The 20684-nt window shown below is 54.8% G+C and overlaps 1 protein-coding gene across 1 annotated transcript in view; it reads right to left on the bottom strand.

The window, feature by feature from the left end:
• The window catches only part of HCN4 (hyperpolarization activated cyclic nucleotide gated potassium channel 4), a 51072-nt gene that overhangs the window by 18622 nt on the left and 11766 nt on the right, over positions 1–20684 (bottom strand). Inside the window, exon 2 of the mRNA XM_075535679.1 lies at positions 4843–5266. Within this exon, the coding sequence (XP_075391794.1) occupies positions 4843–5266 (424 nt within the window). The remainder of the gene's footprint in view (positions 1–4842; positions 5267–20684) is intronic.

The following is a 20684-nucleotide window of genomic DNA, read 5'->3' as shown; positions in this document are numbered from 1 at the left end:
GAGAGAGACTGAGGCCCAGACTCATCCCTCATCATAAGCTGCACAGCCCCCGCACCTGGCCTCCTGGCTCCAGCCGCCTTCCGCTGCTCCACGCTGCCAAGAGAGCAGAGAGGCTTCTGGCTGGTCGCTGGAGTGGTTGCAGGCAAACATCCGAAGGGGGGCAACCAGCGGTTTCTAACAATAGCCTCTCTGCCTATAACAAGCTCGCACCTTGGAGGGAGGGAGAGGCTGGGCTGGGAGAGGCTTGGGCGGGAGGATGCTGACCTAGATCGCCCAGGATGGGGCAGAGGCTGGAGTCAGTCATCCAAGGAGGAGGTAGCCTTCACTCCCCTTCCCAGCCCCATTCCCACTGCACCTGGCCTTGAGACCTCCAAGACCAGCCAATCACTCCCACGGGAGCTCCCACTGGACAGTGGGCAGGCTGGGCTGGAGAGGGCAAGGCTCTCTCTACTAAATACTCCCCCTTCTCAGGTCTCTTAGGGACCTGGGCCATCCAAGCATCTTCTTGCTGCTGCCCCAGACCAGACGGAGGCTGGCAGAAAACTCCAGGGTGGGGGCAGGTCCTTCAGGAGCTGGAGACAGGGTTCCCTGGGGCCAGCTGGGAAACCCCAACCCAATCCCAGGGGTCCAGGAGGAGTCCTTGGCTGGGCTGTGTGCCCAGCAGAGACCAGTGTGAAGCAATTTCCTCTCCAGCTGGTAGGAGAGATGAGGGGAGAGGGCAGCGGAGTCTTCCATCTGGCCTCACGGGAGCTCCCTTTCTGCCCAGGAGGCTGAGTAGCTCTGTCTAGTCAGCGCCCTGCCCTGGGGCCTTCTGGGGCTTCTGCCTATCTCAGGGCAAGGCTGGCCCTGAGCTTGCTGATCAGCTATGGGTAGTTCAGAGGGCAGACAGGCCAGAGAGAGAGGCGGGAGGTTCCATGAGCCCCGGAGCTCCCAGGGTCCAAAGGCACCAGAAAAAGATTAGCTCCTATTCCAGGGCCCACCTTAGCCCAGGCATCTCTGCCCAACTCTCACCACCAAGTGCCACAGCCCACGGCGCCCTGGCATCGGGGAACAAGAAGGTTGGCTCCAGGGAGGCTGGGGCTTGGAGTCACGAGTTTCTGCCAGGCAGAGAGCACTGCCCAGTTCTCAGAGGCTTGTGGCAGTCTAGCTGGAGTGCTGCACAAACAGAAGATCAGGGGTTCTCGGGGACTGGATGCCAGGTGGGTTCTGCATCCCCATCGGGACCGAACCAGGAGAACAGCCTGTCAGCAAATCCTGGTAGACACCCCACCATCCCTCTCCCACACCCAGAAGACCTCAGGCACTGTCCCCCTCGGCTCTGGCTTCAGACACACCCACCAATACAAACCAAACCAGCTGCCATTGACACCCTTACTCCCGGTGACCCAAGTGTGTCAGGGCAGAAACCTGTCCCACGGGCTTCTGGTTTTCCTGAAGCAGATCACAAGGCTTGCCTCCCAGGGCACCTCTGGGTGTACACACACATCTCCCCTTGGAGTGTCTCCACCATTTGCCCAACCCTCGGGCTCCAGGGGTCCCACAGGTATCACACACTCAGACAGCCACTGAGCCACCCATTCTCAGCTGGGAGTCACCCCCCTACCGCGCCCCTGCCTTGGCTCCAGGGCCCCAGAGAAGATGGTGCTCAAGGCCAGCATCAGTGAAGGTCTGCTGGGTCAACCAAGTCCCTGTCAGGCACAGGATGTGTGAGGAAAGGCACACCTGGGCCAACACCTGCAAGGACCACAGGCTCTCTCCCCTGCGGTCAACAACCCTGCTCTGAGGGAAGGGGACCCTTCTCGCCATCAGTGTTCTCATCCGACAACCGGGGAGAATCCGCATGGCCCTGACTCCCTGCCAAGGGAGGGGTAGGGAACCAGTGAAATGATAGGCTGAACACATTCAAGAAAAGCAGACGTGCTGTGAAAGTGTGTTGCTGCTGCTGGCTGCCCTCAAGCCAGCCTGTCGCTCATGGTCCCCCAGGTGGAGCAGAATCAAACGCTGCCAGGCCTGAGCCAGCCCCACGAAATTGCAGGGTTTCACCGGCTGACTTTGGGGAGCAGACGGGCGGGTCTATGACCCTGGGCCATCGGAGTCTGGAAGCTCCACTGAAATATGTCCGGGATCATAGCAACACGTGAGACTCCACTGACAGGCAGTCGGTGGCTGAGCTTGAGGTGCACTGGCCAGGAGTTGAACCTGGGTCTCCCTCGTGGAAGGTGAAAAGTTGACCATCATCAGCCCAACGGGATCCTCAGGAGGGCCTTTTAAGGAAGGTACTGCGTTTACCTATTTTGCCAATAAAGAGACTGAGGTCCAGAGAGCAAGGTGGCACTGAGGCCACACACATAGGCAGGGTGGCCTGGGTCCTATCCCAGGTCCCAAACGTATCAGCCTGTCTCCAAAGCCTGTGAGCCACACTGTCGGGTGCTTCCCCAGCTCTGCCAGAAGTCTACCATGACCTTGGGAGAGTCACTGCCCCTCTGTCAGCAGGAACCATGCAAATGTTCCAAGCCAGAGAGAACCGCTGCCGAGAGGTGATTCTGCAGAGCTGGTGTCGGGGCACAAGTGCACTTGACATCTCTGGCCTAAATCTGCCGGAGCCACGACCATCAGCCCGAGGAGCTGCATGTCACATCTGAGTTGTTACTTGGGGGTACAGGGCATGGGGGGACATGGTATCTGTCCAATAACCAAGAGCCCAGGAGACCCGCAGTGCAGTACTAGGGCACAGTGAGACACCTCCCCAGGCCATCGCTGGCTGCGTCTCCCAAGCGGGCTCTTGGAGTACATGTGCCCCCACCTGGGCACCATCAGGCTGCCTTGCTCCAGCTGCCAAAAGACATAAGCAGGTAGGCGGAAGACACACACCAAACCCTGGGCAAGGTCACCCTGCTTTCCTCCCCCTCTGCCTCCTGAGACTGACTGCAGACTGGCGGCCACGGACAAGTTAGCTCACCCACCCAATCCCTCTACGATGCTTTGTTTCGTGTGTGTGTGTGTGTGTGTGTGTGTGTGTGTGTGTTCCGAGCTCTGCCCAGAGCCCCTAGGACCCCCTGCAGATTGGGTGTTCTCACTCTCAGCAGCCTGCACCTGCAGCTCTTCTTCAGGATCAGCCTGCCCCTGGCTGTGGGACAGAGGCTGCTGCTGGAAGTGTCCTTAGCCAGAGAGTGCTCTTGCTGTTGCCAGCTGCCACGGAACTGACCCGACTCATGGCAAGCCCACTCAGCATGGGCCCGAATTGTAGAGCATCATAGGGTGTTCAGTGCCAGGGTTTGGGATGTAGACCCAGAGACCTTTCTTCCCGGTCCGTCATAGCCTAGCTGCTCTGATGGAACCTGCTCAGCACCACGGCAGCATGGACGCCTGCGGCCACAGGGAGTTGTGGGCTGTGCATGAAGTACACTGCCCCGGAATCGAACCTGGGTCTCTCCCACACGGGAGGCGAGAATTCTACCACAGAACCACTGAGTGGAGGCAAGAGAAAAATCCAAGCCCTTTACCCTCCTTGGGACCACTCTGCAGTGTGAGCGACACTGTCCCCAGAGCTCCCTCGTGGGACTGAGCCAAAGTCACCCTCTGTGAGTGACTTTCCTCACACCAATTTTCTGGAAATGCCTCCTCACCCTGGAAGACATCCAAACCAATCCCCCCACTCAAGGTCTGCTCCTGAGAAGCTCGATTTAGGACAGTTGCCACCATTGGAATGTCCCCCAGAATCCAGAGCTCTGCTGCTCCGGTCAATCTGTCGATCCAGCAGCCCTGGGTATCCCCTTCCTGACAAGCAATTGGCTAGAACTAAGGCGCCTAACCTGGGCTGCCCAGAATGGACTATGGACAACAGACGTGTTCTCTAGTTTCCCCCAGCCCACTGCCCACCCAACTGTCCCCCAGCTGGCTCTGGCACCCATTCACGCAGTCTGTGGGGTTATGAGATCTTAACCCATATGACCTAGTGCTCAGCGGTCACCTCTCCAGATCACGTTCTAGGTCCACCCATTACCAACTGAGTGATCTCAGATAAATTGCTTCATGTTTCTGTCTTTAGTACCTACATGAAGGGTAGGTTTATGTTTGTGGAGAATGGAACAGAAGGACAATGGAAATTTCCCGTGACCTGTTTGAAGCCCCCTCCTTGGTGGCCCTGCAGGTTTGGTGTTGGACTCCCAGTGGTCGAGTCAATGCTGACTCCTAGCGAGGCTGTAGGACCGGGCAGAACGGCCCCTGTGGGTTTCTGAGACTGTCACTCTTTACAGAAGTGGAACGATCACCTTTCTATGGCAGAGTGACTGGTGCTTTATGAATGGCTGACCTTGTGGTTAGCAGCCCAACATATAACCCACGACACCGCCAGGACTCCTTAAAGTTGGTGGTTCAAATCCACCAGCAGCTCCCTGGGTGAGAGCTGAGGCGATCTGCTTTTATACAGATTCACAGTCTTGGAAACCTTATATATGGTTACTATACATCAGGATCGACTCAGTGGTAGTGGGGTTTTGGTCAGACTGTTCAGAGAATTAAACAGGACACTGTATACACAAAGCGCCACTACCATGGAATCCATTCCAAGTCACAGTGGCCCGATTCAGGGTTTCTAGGACCGGAAATCTTTACAGGAGCAGACAGCCTCATTTTTCCCCTATGGAGCAGCAGAGGGGTTTGAACAGCTGACCTTGTGGTGAGCAGTCCGGCATCTAACCCACAGCACTACCAGGGCTAAATTACTAAGATCTGTCCTCTCAGAGTAGATGTGCCTGCTACAATCTGACGGGCTATGTTAAACGATCTGAGACAGGCTACCAGCTGGCCCCTCACTCCCCCTGGATGGGTCTGACCACTCACCTCCTCCCACTGATGAATATAGCGAATGAGGCGGGAGAGACGCAGCAGGCGCAGCAGGCTGAGGATCTTGGTGAAGCGGACGATGCGCAGGGCCCGGGCAGTCTTGTAGACCTCTGAGTCAATGCGTGTCTCCACGATGAGGAAGATGTAGTCCACGGGGATGGAGGAGATGAAATCCACCACGAACCAGCTTTTGAGGTACTTCATCTTAATGCGCTGTGGGTCCAGGATGATTTCCGTGTTGTCCTCCACCACGATCCCTGTGCGGAAGTTGAGGACCAAGTCGATGAGGAAGAACGTGTCCGACACCACATTGAAGACGATCCAGGGCGTGGTGTTCTCATCCTTGAAGAAAGTGATGCCCACGGGGATGATGATCAGGTTTCCCACCATCAGGAGCAGCATGGTCAGGTCCCAGTAAAATCTGCCCAGAGACACAGGGGGTCAGGCACCAGGGCACAGAATCAGAGAAAAAGCTCCCAGAGAGAGCAGGTGAGCAAGAGGAGCCCAGGCGGGCGTCGGGGTACTCGGGGAGATGGTGCTTGGCGATACAAAGGCAAGTGGTGGAGAGTGCGAGCGAGGCCAGAGGGAACAATAAAGCAAGAGTCTCTCCACCCTCCAAGGCCCCTTCTCCCTGCGACCCCAGCGTCCTACTCCTCTCCGCAGCCCCAATGAGAGTCAGGCTGACACCCGTGCCACACAGCACTATCCTGAGACGTGCTGCACTGTTGTAGCCCTCAAGAGCAGCCTAACCTGCATCACCCTAAACTCCACCCTCCTTCTCCACCCTCGGAGGGTCAGCTGAGGCCTGGGACAGGTTGTCAGGCCAACATACCACACACACCGTGGGCAGAGAACGAGGAGGGTCCAGACATACAGGAGGAACTTGGCAGGTGGGAGGCTCTGAAAGGACATGATGTGTGATATCAGGCAGCTAGCTAGCTGTCGGCTGCTTTGCTGTGGGCCTCAGTTTCTCCACTATACAATGAAGCATGCCCCTCCCCCCACTCCCAGACAAAGACCTATCCTTCTGACCTGGCTCCTCTCACACAGGCTCTCTGGGGTCGGAGCTCTTCTTGTCCGTCTCCTAAGAGAGATTTACATCTGAGCAGGGTGAGAAATGCAGGGCTGGCATCAGAGGGGGAGATTTCAAGTATCCTCGAGGTAGCTACCACTCAATGCATGGGAGGATGCGCAGACAAGGGCTTCTAGCAGCCTTTCTCCCAAGGCTTCAAAGCAAGTCCATCCTGAAGGGCAGCCAGGGGATCCTTGAGGAGGAGCCTCTGAGAAGCTGAGTCCTGCAGGAAGGTTCAAAGCCAGCTCACGAGTTGGTGCTGGGTTGTCCCCCAGCTGGCCCAGCCGGCCCCCTCGGGAGGCTGGCGACAACACAGACCTTTGCCTCTAGAAGGTGGGACTCTGCTCGGGTACCAGCCAACCAGGGCCTCCCCCCAGCGGAGCTGTCTCCCTCAGCTATTAGTTTAGAGAGTTACACAACAGCAGATAAAGGGTTTAAGTCGGGCAGACAGTAGCTTGTCTTCTCTCAACAGAAACAACCTCTGGGCCATCTTTAATTCTTTGCTACATGGAAACCGAGAGAAAGTTGGTGGGGGGGGATCAGACAAGCTTTCCTTTACCCTCCGGAGGCTCTGACCTCAAATCCAAAGTGCCTTTGCTTCAAGAGTTCCGGGTCTGGAAAAGGAGAGTACTTCACAGCTAGCTGTGTTCTCAGTGCATCTCAAAATGGCAGCAGGGGTCCGGGAGAGGACAGGGCCTGCTCCAGGGCTGGTGGGTAGGCAGTGACCTCACACCACACAGCTCTGGAGAGGGTGGCTTCTGGAAAGGCAGCTCCCTTAGCTCCTTTGAAAGCCAGGGCCTCCCAACAAGGCCTGGGGGCGGGGGGCAAGGCTTCTCGTCCTGACTGCTGCTGGGAAGCCAGCTTCATCCTGTCTCCGGCTCCACCACCCACCACCCCCTCTGCAGCCCCAGTGCTTCGGTGAGAACTAGAGTTAAGTCCAGACAACCTCCCAGCCCACTGCCCAGAGCACAGCACAGTCCAGCCCACTGCCCAGAGCACAGCACAGCGCAGCCCACTTCCCAGAGCACAGCTCACTGCCCACAGCACAGCCCACTGCCCACAGCACAACCCACTGCCCAGAGCACAGCACAGCCCACTTCCCAGAGCACAGCTCACTGCCCACAGCACAACCCACTGCCCACAGCACAGCCCCCTAGGGTGTCTTCGGCCCAGGGAGGCTGGTGTCAATGACTTTGGGGCACTCTTACTCTGGGGACCCTCTTCACCAAGCCTCATGCACACCATTCAAAGACATCTGTGGACACTCATCAAGTGCCATCCCCAGGGACCCCCAGTCACTCACCCCCCAGGTGCAAGCACTCCTTTGCACACACTGCCGTCATACCTTTTCATTTAATGGCTCAGGAAAAGGGAAACAGAAGCACTGTGGCATTGTGAGGCCATATGACCCTACGTCCGTAAACCTACCCTCGCTGGGTCAGAGGGGGTTCTAGAACAGAGCAGCCAGGAATGCTGACTCAAGCAGGCCCACCACTCAGGCAGGCTTCTCCGCTCTCCCCAGCTCCAGTCCCCTCAATTACAGACCAAATTTGTGACAGCAATTAGCAGGAGAATGTTTCCATTTAGTGGTCTTCATAAAACCAAATTACATGAGGCAAAAACACCCATTTCCTTGCATTCTGACTAATTGTTTCAATGGGGAGTCTCCAGCTGCTCAGGGATATTTCTGGGACCAGGATGGGACCGCCGGAGCCGTCATCCCCACAGAGCCTGGATCCTGGGGCATCCTGGGACTGCTCCAGATGCGGCATAAGCCCGAGGTAAGAGACACAGGCTCCACAGCGAGTGGAGTGCTTCACAGTGTCATTGACACGGGGTCATGTTTCCTGCCAAGTCACGGGACCTCTTCAGTGGAGCTTTCCGACTAGGACAGACCGAGGAAAGTTCTGGTGTTCTACTTCGGAGAACCAGTCAATGAAAACCCTAAGCATCAAAAAGAATGGGAGGCCCATCTGAGTGCTGGAAGATGAGCCCCGAGGTTGGAGGCGATTCAAACGCAGAGTGAGACCCCACAATAGACCAATGACTGGAAAAATGGCGCTTGCTCTGTTGTGCATGGGCGAATCACAAGGAGGGGCTGACGTGATGGCAGCCTACGGCAGCAACCCAGCAGGATGGTCACAGACTGCAGTAAACGGCGACCGGCGACCTGCGCTTCCCTACATTAGTTAATGAACAAATAAATCATTCAAGTCAAAGACTGAATTACAGAACCAAGTCAATGACGCGAGAAGGAATTCCCAGGAAAGTGGTGACGGAGGAGTCAAAGAAGAGCCAAACCAAAGCCTATTGGTGGGAGGGGCACGGGGAGTGAGGGGGTGGCAGGCAGGAGGACAAGTGGCAAGAAGCCAGGGTGACACTATTTCCTGACTAATCAGACAACAAAAAATCAATTTTCTCATCAGACAGATGGCCTGACCTCAGGGTCCAGTCAGAGCATCAAGTCCACTGCCACTGAATCGATTCGGGCTCATGGCAGCCCTGGGGGCCAGAGGAGGACAGTCCCAGGGTTGAAGAGACCGTACATTCTGATGGAAGCAGACAGCCGCACCCGCCTCTCTGGGAGTGGCTGGTGGATTCACACTGCGGACCTTTCAATTAGCAGCGGAGCACTTTAACCAGTGTGCCACCAGAGTTCCTAGTCAGAGGACTCACTGACTGCCAAAGAGTCGATTCCAACTCAAAGGGACACTGCAGACAACAGATAACCTGAGGAGTGATATAACAGATTGTTTCATATAGCTCAGAAGGGAGCCCTGGTGGCATCGTGGTGGACTGCGAGCCACAAGGTCAGCAGTTCAGAACCACCAAGTGCTCTGGGGAGAAAGACAAGGCTTTCTATCCCTCTATAAGTCCACAGGGCCCCAGAGGGCCACTATGACTTAGAATCAACTCAATGGCGGCGAGTGTGTTTTTTTCTTAGATACTCCACGCATCTGAGAAAGGTAGGTTCCCACGTGAACCAGGCCAGAAAGTGTTACTGGAAGAGTTGGGTGGGGTTGGGCTTTGGAGGCTGCCCTTGGCCTTGACTACCCTGCTGTACTCCCTGTCGGAGGATACGCAGCTCTGAAAGCACAGCTGCCCCAGAGCCAAAATGGATGTTCAGCACCACGGACAGCTCCCGGCACACAGGCCAGTCCTATTCTGCAGGTCCCAGCTGGAGAAGTTGGCCAAAGCTTCTCCATCTTCCTGGGTCCTGAGCCCTCTCCACTTCCATCCTGGTGGTCAGGACACCTCAGTGGATTCCTTAATGTACTTGGGCGTTTCCACTGGGAGCTCCTCAGGGACTGACAAATCCTCATTCAGAAGGACCCTCCTGAACACGCCACATGAATTGAGTACTGACACTCAAGAGTTCTCCACGCAGCGTTTCAGACCATCTTCCCCCCAGTCTGTCTTGTAGACGGCATCACGGAGACTCAGGCAAAGGACCTGCCCAAGATCACGCAGCTGCTGAGATGCAGATCTAAGATTCAGAGAGGCCAGGAGACAACAGAGTCTCACCTTGGGAGTTTAGGCACCTCTGTGGGATGTGCAGAAACTGAGGAGCCTTTCTGGCACCTTTGTAGTCTACCATGGCCCAAGTCTACTCCTGCCCCAGAGACAAGAGGGAAGAGAGAGTCTCTCGTGCCCATAGACACATCAAAGGGACCCATCCAAGGCACTCCCTGAGTTGAGGGAGTCACACAGATTTCGGCTCTCAGCAATCAACTAGGTGCAACTGCACCCATACTGCAGAGAAGGTGCAAGACCAGCAAAGCAGGGAATCACCATGTCTCCAAAGCTTCCAAATGGATGCCCCATGCCCCCCAGCCCCCATCTGACTGCTCCCTAGAGCCATCCATAACTGAATCCCCCAGCCCAGGGGTGGGTGCTGGGTGTCAGACCTGGCAAGGCAGCCTTAGGAAGCCAGCCTAGGACAAGCTGCAGTTGGCACATGGCTGAATTAGAAGCCTCGGTCTCCTCCAAGACAGAGGGCCCTTCCCATCACATGCTTTCTCAGCTGAGCAGCTGGGGCAGAGTTCAGCCAACAAGCCACCAACGGGGCTCCAGAAGCCCTCACCCCGTTTCAGGCCTAGGCCAAGATCCAGCCCAGGATCCCAGCCCAGGTTTGTCCTCCCTCCATCCTGCACCTTCCCTCCCACCGGCATTGACAGGCCCATGCAGCAAGGCAGGCAGGCTCTGGGAAAACAGAGGCAGCCTCTAGATCAGGCATCCTCAAACTATGGCCCGCGAGCCACATGTGGCCCGCGGAGGACATTTATATGGCTCGCTGGGTGTTTTTGCCCCATTTGTTTTTTTACTTCAAAATAAGATATGTGCAGTGTGCATAGGACTTTGTTCATAGTTTTTTTTTTTTAAACTATACTCCGGTCCTCAAATGAAGGGACAGTGAACTGGCCCCTATCTAAAAAGTTTGAGGACCCCTGCAATTAACCTCAGAGAGGGAAGGTCCCAAGTACAGAAGAAATACCCACAACCATTCAGTTGATTTCCATGAACAACAGTCCTACAGGACAGCAGAGAACTGCCCCTGTGGGTTTCCAAGACATCTCAAATCTTTACTGAAATAGACGACCTCATCTTTCTCCCTCAGAGCAGTGAGTGGTTTCAAACTGCTGACCTTGCAGCTAGCAGCCCTACACATTCCACTGAAATACCAGGGCTTCTTAGAGAAGAACTAGGGGGTGCAAAATAGCCAAGCCGTTCTTTTCCACCAACAGCTGGAACATTCCATGCTTTCATCTGAGAGGAAGGTCAAGGGAGCTGACAGAAGGCTGGTGACCACAAACCCAGGGTTCCCTCCTTCCTTGAAGATGATGTGTCTGCAGATAAGAGACAAAAGCGGAGGCCCCAGAACAAGGACGGCCTCATCCAGCCTTCTCTTGTCCTTGCAAAGCAGTGCGCGCGCACACACACACGTATCTATGCAAGCACACACCTGGGCAGACACACCCATACGGTTTTGTAAGCACACTCCTCTGTGCTGCCTGCCTGTTTCATTACCTCAGGCATGTGCCCTCCTCACACCTGCATACTTCCTTGCCACCCATACCTGTATACAATTGGCACACATGATAAGAATGCTTTAATTTCAAAAAGAATGCCCTGGGTCCATTCTTAAAGATTCATCTGAAGTGATACCTCTTCTGGGTCTCCCAGCCTCTACCCAGTGGGACCTGGTCTACTCAGAGCCCTCGTTGTAGATTTCTAAGCTCACTATCAGTTTCTCTTGGGGGCAGGGATCTTGTCCAAGGGGCCCCTGTAACCCTGCGGGGGCTGACTCAAGCCATGGGTCTCCCTTCTTTCTCCCAGGCTCCTTCTCCCTGACCACCACCCCCTTCCTTCTGGGCGACAGCTCCCTCCCAGACACCATTTCTAACACCAGACCTGCATTCCCACCTGTCTGTGAGATGTGTCCACCTGGAGGGCCTGCTGTCTCCCACACCCACCAACTCCAAAGCTGAACTCAGCATCTTCCTCCCCAGAGTGGAAGGCACAGTCAGCACTTCCATTACGCAGCTCAAAGCCTCCCAGCCAGTCCCGGCTGCTCCCGTTTCCCTCTGCGCTGCCCCTCCAGCTCCTCTACCCAGTTACCAAGGTGATATTGATGAGAATGGGAAGGGTGACACTCAACACGTACCGGGGACTTAATAGTTGCCAGCCATGGCACATATTCAATTCTTTATGCAGATTATCACATATAATAATTCTAGGAGGCAAATACTGTGAGTAGATCCATCCGACAGATGAGAGACTGAAACTCCAGAAGTGGGGGTGGTTACTATACAAGTGGAACAAGACTACAAACCCAAGCAGCCTGACTGCAGGGTCCCACTTTGAATCACTATGCAGAATTATCAAGTCTGCTAGCAGTATTTTATCTTCCCCAAACACAGGCCCTGTGTCCTGCACCCCCTCCCATTCCTCTCTGCTGTGCCAAGATCTCCAGCACCTCAATCCTGAACTTCTTCGCTCCATGGCCCCTTCGGCTCCTCCTCTGAATGAACCTGCAATCTGTCCGAAGGACTTCACTTCCAAACCCCATAGAGCTCAGATCAGGGTGAGGATCACCTCCCAGCACGTCTCCACCGCCCGGGTCTCTGGTGACAGGCTGCTGTTCTACTGGAAGTCCCGCCTGCATTCTGGGTGACTGGAGGCCCCGATTCTAATGACTCTACTCGATGGACCATCACCCTCTCCAAGGGCTCTGTCTTTAAAACCTCATCTCTCTCACGCAACCTTCTCTCCTTCCAGCTCACCTGTGCCCAGGCACGGTGCATGTATTCTCTGAGGGCAGTGCGGTGGGACTGTAGAATTCCCACCTTCCATGTCGGAGGCCTGGGTTAGATTCCTGGCCAACCCACCTCATTTGTAGCCATCACCCTCTGTCAGGAGAGGCCCTGGTGCTGCTGCTGTGATACTGAATGGTTTTCAGTAGAATTTCAGGCCACGATAATTTAGGGAGAGGGTCTTAGGGTTCTATTTCTGAAAACCGGCCAAAGAAAACCCGAGGGACCTGACCTTGTGCACAAAAGCCACCTGTAACGGCGGCCACACTGCCACTTCATCGTTAGTGTCCTGGGGACTGCCCGTTTGCGGATCCTTCAGATTTTCCCACCCAAACCTCCCTGCCTTCTCTCCCACCTTTGATAAGTACGGCCCAGCTCACCCCACTTGCACACCCACACCCTTACCTCCCTTGCCCTGTCCTTCTGACAACCACTTCACAAAGCATCCCAACCCTGGACCAGGGCCACCATCAATCCTTTTGATTTTTATACAGGGGCTGGACAGGAAATGTCACCATCTGAGACCAGTCTTACAAAATATTCAAGTCCCGTAGCTCAGTGTGCCTCAGTTTCCTCATCATGGTTTCCAAATTCAGCTGGTCCCTCACATCTGCCAGTCCATCCTTCCTGCAGACCCTGGTCAACATTCCCTCCCTCTGAGACCACTCCTTTCCTCTTGCTCTGAGCAGACGGTGGTGCCGTCTACTTCACGGAGAGACAGAGAAGTTACTACCGGACTGGTCCCTAGCTTGTTTTGCTATCAGACACTTCCCTCATCCCCCTGGTGGCTCTCCTACTTGCTCTGTGCTCCACTGGCCCATTCCCGCCACAGGTGCCTTAATCTATAGACTATCCCGCTATCTCTCGTCCAGCTCATCCATCTCTGTGGTCACCTTTCCCCACTAGCTTTGTTCTGTCTAAGCTTTTTCAACTTAAAAAAAAAATCCTTCCCTGGATCCCAGAGTCTTCTCTGTCCTACCTTTCAGAATTTAGCTTCTTGAGAGAAGTGCTGCTGTCTCCACATCCTCATGTCCAACTGTCCATCCCCTAATACTCCTCGTTTTTTTAAAAAATCATTTATTGGGGGCTCTTACAGCTCTTATCATAATCCATCCATTGTGTCAAGCACATTTGTACATATGTTGCCATCATCATTTTCAAAACATTTTCTGTGTACTTGAGCCCTTGGTATCAGCTCCTCATTTTCCCCCTCCCTCCCTCCCGAACCCTTGATAATTAAAAAAATTTTTTTTTCATGTCTGACACTGACTGCTGTCTCCCTTCACCCACTTTCCTGTTGTTCGTCCCCCACTCCTCTTAGGAGCATCACCATGACACACCTCGCTCGCTCGCTCGCTGCTAAGGTAGGCCGGTGAGTGCTTTTCAGTCCACTCCTTTCTGGACCCCGAGCCCCATCCTCTGACCCCAGAGACCACTCTGTCCTCCAAGCAGTGTCCTCCTTGACTTCAGAGACCCTTACTCCTGAGTCCCCCTTTAGACCCTTACTCCTGAGTCCCCCTTTATTCTCTGTGCTTCTCCGGCCCCCTCTCTCATTCAGCCGCCTCCTCCAATGAATGACCTTGACATGATCTTGTCCCTTTTGCCGCTCCCCTCTTCTCCCTCCGGCCACTCTGTGGTGACTGCACCGACTGCCACGGCTTCACCATTCTGTTGCGTACCGAATCAGAGTTCTCTCTTTGATGCGAAGTCCATGTGCTCGCTTGCTCACTCACCTCTACACCTGCATGTCCCATGGGGACTACCTACCCCTCTGTCCAAATGAAACCCAACAGCTTCGCCCCCTGCCCCGCCCCCTGCAAGGTCTCCCTGTGTTCCTAGTACCTGACACCACCCGCCATCCAGCTGCTTCATCTAGAAATCCGGGAGTTGCTTTGAGCTCTTGGCTCTCCTCTACTGCCTTCAGACACTCGATCATACTGGATCCAGGAAGTCCCATCGGCCCACCACGCAGATGAGGCCAACAGCTTCCTCACTCATGTCCGGACCGCCTTTTCCCCTGCTCCATTCTCCATCCCCCACATGTTGCCAATCCAGAGCCCCTCCATTTCCCTACCACCTCCCAGCTCAGGTCTGCCAACCCCAAGGATCTTTCCAATCTGGGCTCTGCTTCCCTTTCCTCCCTCGGTTCTCCCATTCCTCCTCTCAAACACGCACCATGCTTCCTGCTACCGCTGGGATTTCCCAGACACCGCCCTCTGCACTTGGAATGCTCGTTCACACCACTGCCCACAACCCCAGGCTCCTTCGGTTCCAATGAAGCATATCCCAGCTGGTCAAAGGCCCCAACATACCAGTTCCCAGCACCGCACACAAAGGAGAGGGCGTGTTTGCCCGGTTATTTGTCTGTTGGCCATTTTCAGGGCATGGAATGATTGGATATAGCTCTTCCAGTCACGGTCTTGGTTGGTCCCACCAAACGACCTTTGTCCCGGTGGGTCTGGGTAAGAGAAGGTGGCAGGAAGACACTGCTGGGTTTGGCTATGAGTGATGAAGAACAGGATGAATTGTGTCGCTGCGTACAAATCCAGCCATGTCTGCAGGGTGGATGGGAGACTCTCACCATCCAGGAGAGGGAAGAGCCGGGCTGGAAGTACTGGATGCCAGTACTCTTGTGCACGGAAATGCCTCTGGGGAGGAGGCAGTGTGGCCTCAGAAGAGCAGCCAGGGAACAGCAGTTGGAGAATAAGAGCCAGAGCTCGCCAGCCCGCAGACAAGGAAGGCTGTGTGCCTTCATGCCGAAGGCTGACTGCTGGAATGGGGTGCCTCTGGGAACTTAATTGGGGGAGGGTAGAAGGGGGTCTAGAGCTGAGGTTTAGCTCCGCCTAAAACGTATGGCAGATGGCATGACCTCCGGGCTGACCTTTATTGGCAGCCCTAAAAGACCTCTGTAACATGACCTGAAGAGGCTGCTGAGAGGCTGAGGGACAAGCCCAGAGAGGCACGCCTGTGGGCATGGCTGAGAGGTGCTGTCCTATCTGCAAACTGTATCCCGAGCTTTTGTCGGCAGTTCCCACTTCCTTCATGAACCCTAGAATCGTGAGCATTGTCTGCAAGTTGCGTGTGGCCACTGTAATGAATTCTCAAACCCAGCTGTGCAGCAGACAACGAGCGCTTTGGGGAGTGATGATTGGAGGGTGGAGACAGGTCAGATCCCACCCCTCAGAAATCTGCCCGGGCGACGCTCATCTACAACTTGAGGAAATGGGAGGCACCCCTTGGCATGCCGTTAACTCCCTGAACTTGGCAGTGCCTTTGACTTTGTCGGTGCCAGATCCCACAGGGGCACGGTTGGATGGATGAATGGATGAATGAATGAATGAGACTTGGGAGCCAAAGACTGAGTGACAAGAAGTGGATGGGGCTCTGACACCCAGTGGTTTCACAGACCTCTGATCATCCACAAGGAACTTCTCACTCGAAACCTCCAAGACTCCCAGTAACATGCCTCAGCAGAGGACCCCCACCAGGTGCTGAAGATAAAGGTGGAGGGGTCACAGAGAGGAGGGAAGGAGCTGGAAGTTGGGGAGAAGACAGGTGAACTAGAAACATGACAAAGTGGGATGAGAGAGGGCTGCCGGGGGTGGGGTGGCAGGGGCTCAGGGAAAACTTCAAGCCGCACGGAGCCCTGCTCCCAGCTTGGTGGGCCTTGGGCTGGATTGGATGGTGGAAGAACCTGACATCTCCTTTATTTGGGTGCCTCCCAAGAGGACTTCAAGTGCATCTACACAGGCCCAGCCTAGAGACCCTGGAAGGGCATGGAGCCAACCCACGTCTCTTGGGCTCTCTCTACTCACCTCCATGCAAACCTGTGAGGTGACTCACTTCCTCAACTGTGCTGAGCGCTCCCCAAGAGCAGAAAGGATTTCTCAGCCTCTGCTGAAACCCAGCATAGGTAGGGTGTGGCCCAGGAAGGCCTTCCTGGAACTCTGACTGTCCAATGGATGGTGAGAAGATGAACAAATGATTAGAGGCTGTTGAGAGGGGGAAACAGAGCCAAACAAACAAATACACTAAACTATTAACACTGATTATTGCTCAGGGGATGAGATTATGTTCTACCCATTATACTATTCAATATTTTCTAAATGTCCCATAATGGAAAAACCGTGATAATCAAGGGGGGTGGGGACCCAACTTTAAACCACAATGATCTGACATGTGCCAGGGAAAGCATCCCCAATCCCCGGGGAACCCCAACACTAGAAGAGATTGGGGAAGAGCTGTTTTCAGGAGGAAGTCCATTATGAAGGTGGAGAGAAGGATGCTGTGATGGTTACATCATCTGGTGTCAGCTTGAGACTGTTAAGGGTGAAGGGGTGGAGTTTCACCTGTCAATCAGGTCACAGCTTGATGACCTCATTTGGAGGCACCACGGAGATAAATAGCCCCTGAAGGGAAGGCAGACAGACCCTCCCTGCTTGTCTCCCTGTGAGACATTCCTGTTGACCAGTCACATGGAGACACACTGATAGAGCCAGAGCCCTGGAGCTGGAGGAGCCACGTGGAGACCCACACCAATGCTAAGATGCTTCTACCATCACTGGATCCACAAGACTTTCCACCCACTGGCCTGTGACCTTCCTGCATTTGGAGTCATTGCATGGCTGTGTGGGTCTAAAGAGGAATTTATGGACTAGTATTAACATATGGGGTAATATCGAACTTATGAACTTGATCTGAACTGTGCTGGGATGTTTTCTTAACATACAATTGCTCTTTGATATAAAGTTCTCTCTCTCACACACATATGAGTGTCTGGGTTTGTTTTTTTGTCTACCCAGACTAACACGGCTGCCTTCAGAGAGGGTGGTGGTGGTGGTGGGGTAATAGGCAGAGAAGACCCTAACCCAGGTCACCGCCACGGAGTCAATTCTGACTCACAGTGACCCTGTAGACAGAGTAGACCTTCCCCTGTGGGTTCCTGAGACTATAACTCTACGGAAAGAGAAAACCTCATCTTTCTGCCAGGGAACAGTTGGTGGATTTGAACTGCTGACCTTATGATTAGCAACCCAACACATAACCCACTATATCACCAGGGATCCTTAATAGACAGTGGGGACCAACTGAATGCCATGTGCACACGTGTCCCTGGCATGCACACACACCTGTCCATACACATGGACTCACCTCGCCTGCTTTCCCCATCCTCTGAACCGCTTGCTGTGCTATTTGAAATCCTCTAGGCCCCTCCCCCTCTCCACAGTCTCCACTGCCTGTCGCCCTGGACTGAGCTGCTGCCCACCTCCCTCATATAACACACCTACCCAAAGGAACACCTGGTTGCCTCTAGGGAGGGGGTCTTGGAGCTGGCAGGAAGCAAAAGTTCCCCCAGCCTGTGGGCCCAGGGCTTGCCTTTTACCTCCCTTAGCCCCTCAGCCTTTAAATAGCTGCCTCCCTTAACCCCTGGGTCAGACTGAGGGAACCCCACCCACCCCCCCCCCCTCTCTCTCTCTCTCTCTCTCACACACACACACACACACACACACACACACACACACACACACACAGCCTCCTGACCAGAGCCTCCCCCCCTGTGCTTCGCTGCTCCTCCCTGACCCAGGGTCTCCACCCCCTACAATAGATGAAAGGCTCTCTTCCTCCCACCCCCACCTGACCACTAGGACTCTATTTATAACCCACCTCGCAACCTCTGACTCAGAATCACAGGGCTCCCAGGTACCGCTTCCCCCACCACCAGGTGCTGCCTCCAGGAGTGGCTCTGTAGAGCCAAGGGCACTGGGCTGGGGGTAGTGGTGGGGGTGGATTTAGGCGGCTCTTTCCTCCCTGGTTTCTCAAGAACATTATCAATTCCCAGAGGAACAAAGCTTGGCTATACAAAAACACGTAAGCAAAAACGACCCTTGGTTCCTGCCCTCTTCGACCTTTCAGCACCCCTATCCTGGGCAGACGTCTTAGCCACTCCCCCAAGGAGAAGGCATGTTGCCTGAGAGCGGTAACCAATTGATTCTTCTCCTCTCCTTTTGTACTCCTTTTATCAAGGGGCTTGTCACCGAATCTTCGCACTCCAAACTCTGGGGGATCTTATTAAAGTGCAGGCTGATTCGGCAGGCCTGGTTGTGGCTGCAGAGTCTGCAGGTCCATCCAGCTTCCAGGTGATCCCTATGTGTAATTAAGCTGCAGTGGGAGGGTGTGGTGGTTAGGCATGCTGGTACTAGAATACCTGGCTCAGAGACCTTGGGCAAATCACTTGACCTCTCTAGACTTGTGTAAAAGGCACCCAAATTGCTCCAATCTCACAAGCTACAGGGAGCATTCGATGATGTATCATCTGCAGCCCTGCGCCCAGTGTAAGCAACTCAATACACAGGAATCACCAACATCGCCTTCATGCTCCCTGTGGCCACCAAGACAGAGACCCTGTCCTGAGGGCTATGGGGGTCCCAAGGAACACGACAAGGAACCCTTGGGCTGGGGGTGGACTGTGGCAAGCCCACAGAGGAGGCTGACGATGCAGGGCAGCACAGCCCAAAGCGGTGACGTCCAGAGGGAACTTGAGAATATGGGCAGAGAGGTTATTCAGGGGGCAGCCTGGCCCATTGGGTGCCCCAAAGAGAGGGGGGTCTGTGCATGTCCACCTCTCAGAAGGGTGCCACTAAGTCTAGAGCATAGGTCGTGGGACAAGGGCCCCGGAGAACTGGGGTCCAGTCCCACTGTCTCTAACTTGCTGCGTGACCTTGAACAAGTCCCCGCCCCTCACCATCTCTTGCTCACTGGTCTGAGATGATGGCGCTCGCTAATCTCCAAAGACATCAGATTCCAGCATCACTGCAGTGCAGAGGCTAGAGAGGTCAGCCAAGGGCAGCTGACCAGATCGAAAGCTCACTTCCGGAAGAAGGCACACCCCAGGAAACACTGGCAGCTCACCTCTGGTCCAGGGAGGGTCACGAGAGAAAAGGGGCACCTTCAAGCTTGCAGGGAGGGGCATGAAGTTTACACACACACACACCCCCCACACACACACCCCACCCCACACCCAGGCTCTACAAAGCCCAGGTCTGCTAGGATGCTGGGTTTCCCCAGCCAAGTAGCCTAACCTCTCTGTGCTTTACCCAGCAGACAGGAAATGGGAGCACAAGGGCAAATTTGGGGAGGCTCACAGTTGGGAGAACCCCTCTACCCAACTGATAAGAAACAAATAAGGCCCAAACACGGCTCCCCAGGAACCTTCTGTCCCATCACTCAGGAGACCAGACCAAAAATAGAACCTTGTTGTGGAGTAGCACATGAGCAGAACCTCCAGGGAGATTAGGGTAGGAGAGCTCAGCCCTGCCAGCATGACGGAGGAGACAGGCTTGAACTGCAGCCTGAAGGACTGAACTTGGAGGATTGAGGGCAGAACTTCCCAAGGTCAAGCAGCACCGTCAGGGAAGGAGTTAACAAGAAGCTGCTGGAGAGGGTGCTCCACAGGGGCATAGAAAGAATGGCTCTGAGAGGGCGAACCCCTGGCCCCCTTCTTGCCGGAATTGGGGTGGAGGTCAGTCAAGCCACAAGAACCCCCCATGGGCTACCCAGGCTCCGAGGATGGTACATCAGATGGGACCCTGACCTTCGCTCCAATGAAAACACGGTTTGATAAAGAAGCTGAGCAGGACCACCCTGCCTGCGAGGGAAAAGGGGGATGGGAGGACTCCACGGAGAGGGAGGCGGGGATCCCTGGTGAGGAGTCAGTGTTTTATCCCTGGGATCGGGGGACCCACAAAGGACTAGGGCAAATGCAGTGTGATCAGGGAACTGCTGACTGTTAACTTGGGGAAGGGGTCTTAGGGATGCTCCAGCCCACTGGCTCCCAAAGTGACGGCGGGGGCAGCACCCCTGCACGGCCTCAGGAGTAGTCTTGAACCCGACCTGCCCAGGCCTCACCTACAAGTGCATAAAGCTGACCAGGTGACTCTGCTGAAGCCAATTTAGGTTTGGGGTCTTGCCCCAAACCATTGCTCCTGTGTCCCGTTTCAGGTGAGGTACACAAGGTCCAAGGAGGGGTGGGCTCAACCAGGTCCATACAGTTGGATGAGGTCAAGCCAAGTCTTCCACTGGCCTCTTATTCAGAGGTCGGTCCCTTGGCTTTGTCCCCAGGAGCTGCAGGATAACAGCACGGTGACTGCCCAGAGCCTCAGGGACAAGAAGGACAACTGCTCACATCTCCTTCCGCTGCCAGTTGCAAAGCGGCCAGTCCTTCCGGTCTACCCCATGAGCCCCCCTCAACCACAGTTGCCTAGTGCAACTTCAGTCACTAATCTTCAAGTCCTGAACCCATTTGAAGCCAGAGCTGAGCTTTCGAGAGGGGACAAGTCCTCTAGGGGAGAGGATTTCAGCGGGCAGGTCACATGATGACTAATTTCCAGTAGGCACCAGGGCCAGTCTCTGTAGAGCTTGTCCCAGGAATGAAGAAAAGAAAGCCTGTCCCCACG

This window comes from Tenrec ecaudatus, chromosome 17 (genome assembly GCF_050624435.1).
Source record: "Tenrec ecaudatus isolate mTenEca1 chromosome 17, mTenEca1.hap1, whole genome shotgun sequence".
Taxonomy (NCBI): domain Eukaryota; kingdom Metazoa; phylum Chordata; class Mammalia; order Afrosoricida; family Tenrecidae; genus Tenrec; species Tenrec ecaudatus.
The sequence above is the reverse complement of the archived record's forward strand: the minus strand, read 5'-3'. Positions and strand labels throughout refer to the sequence as shown.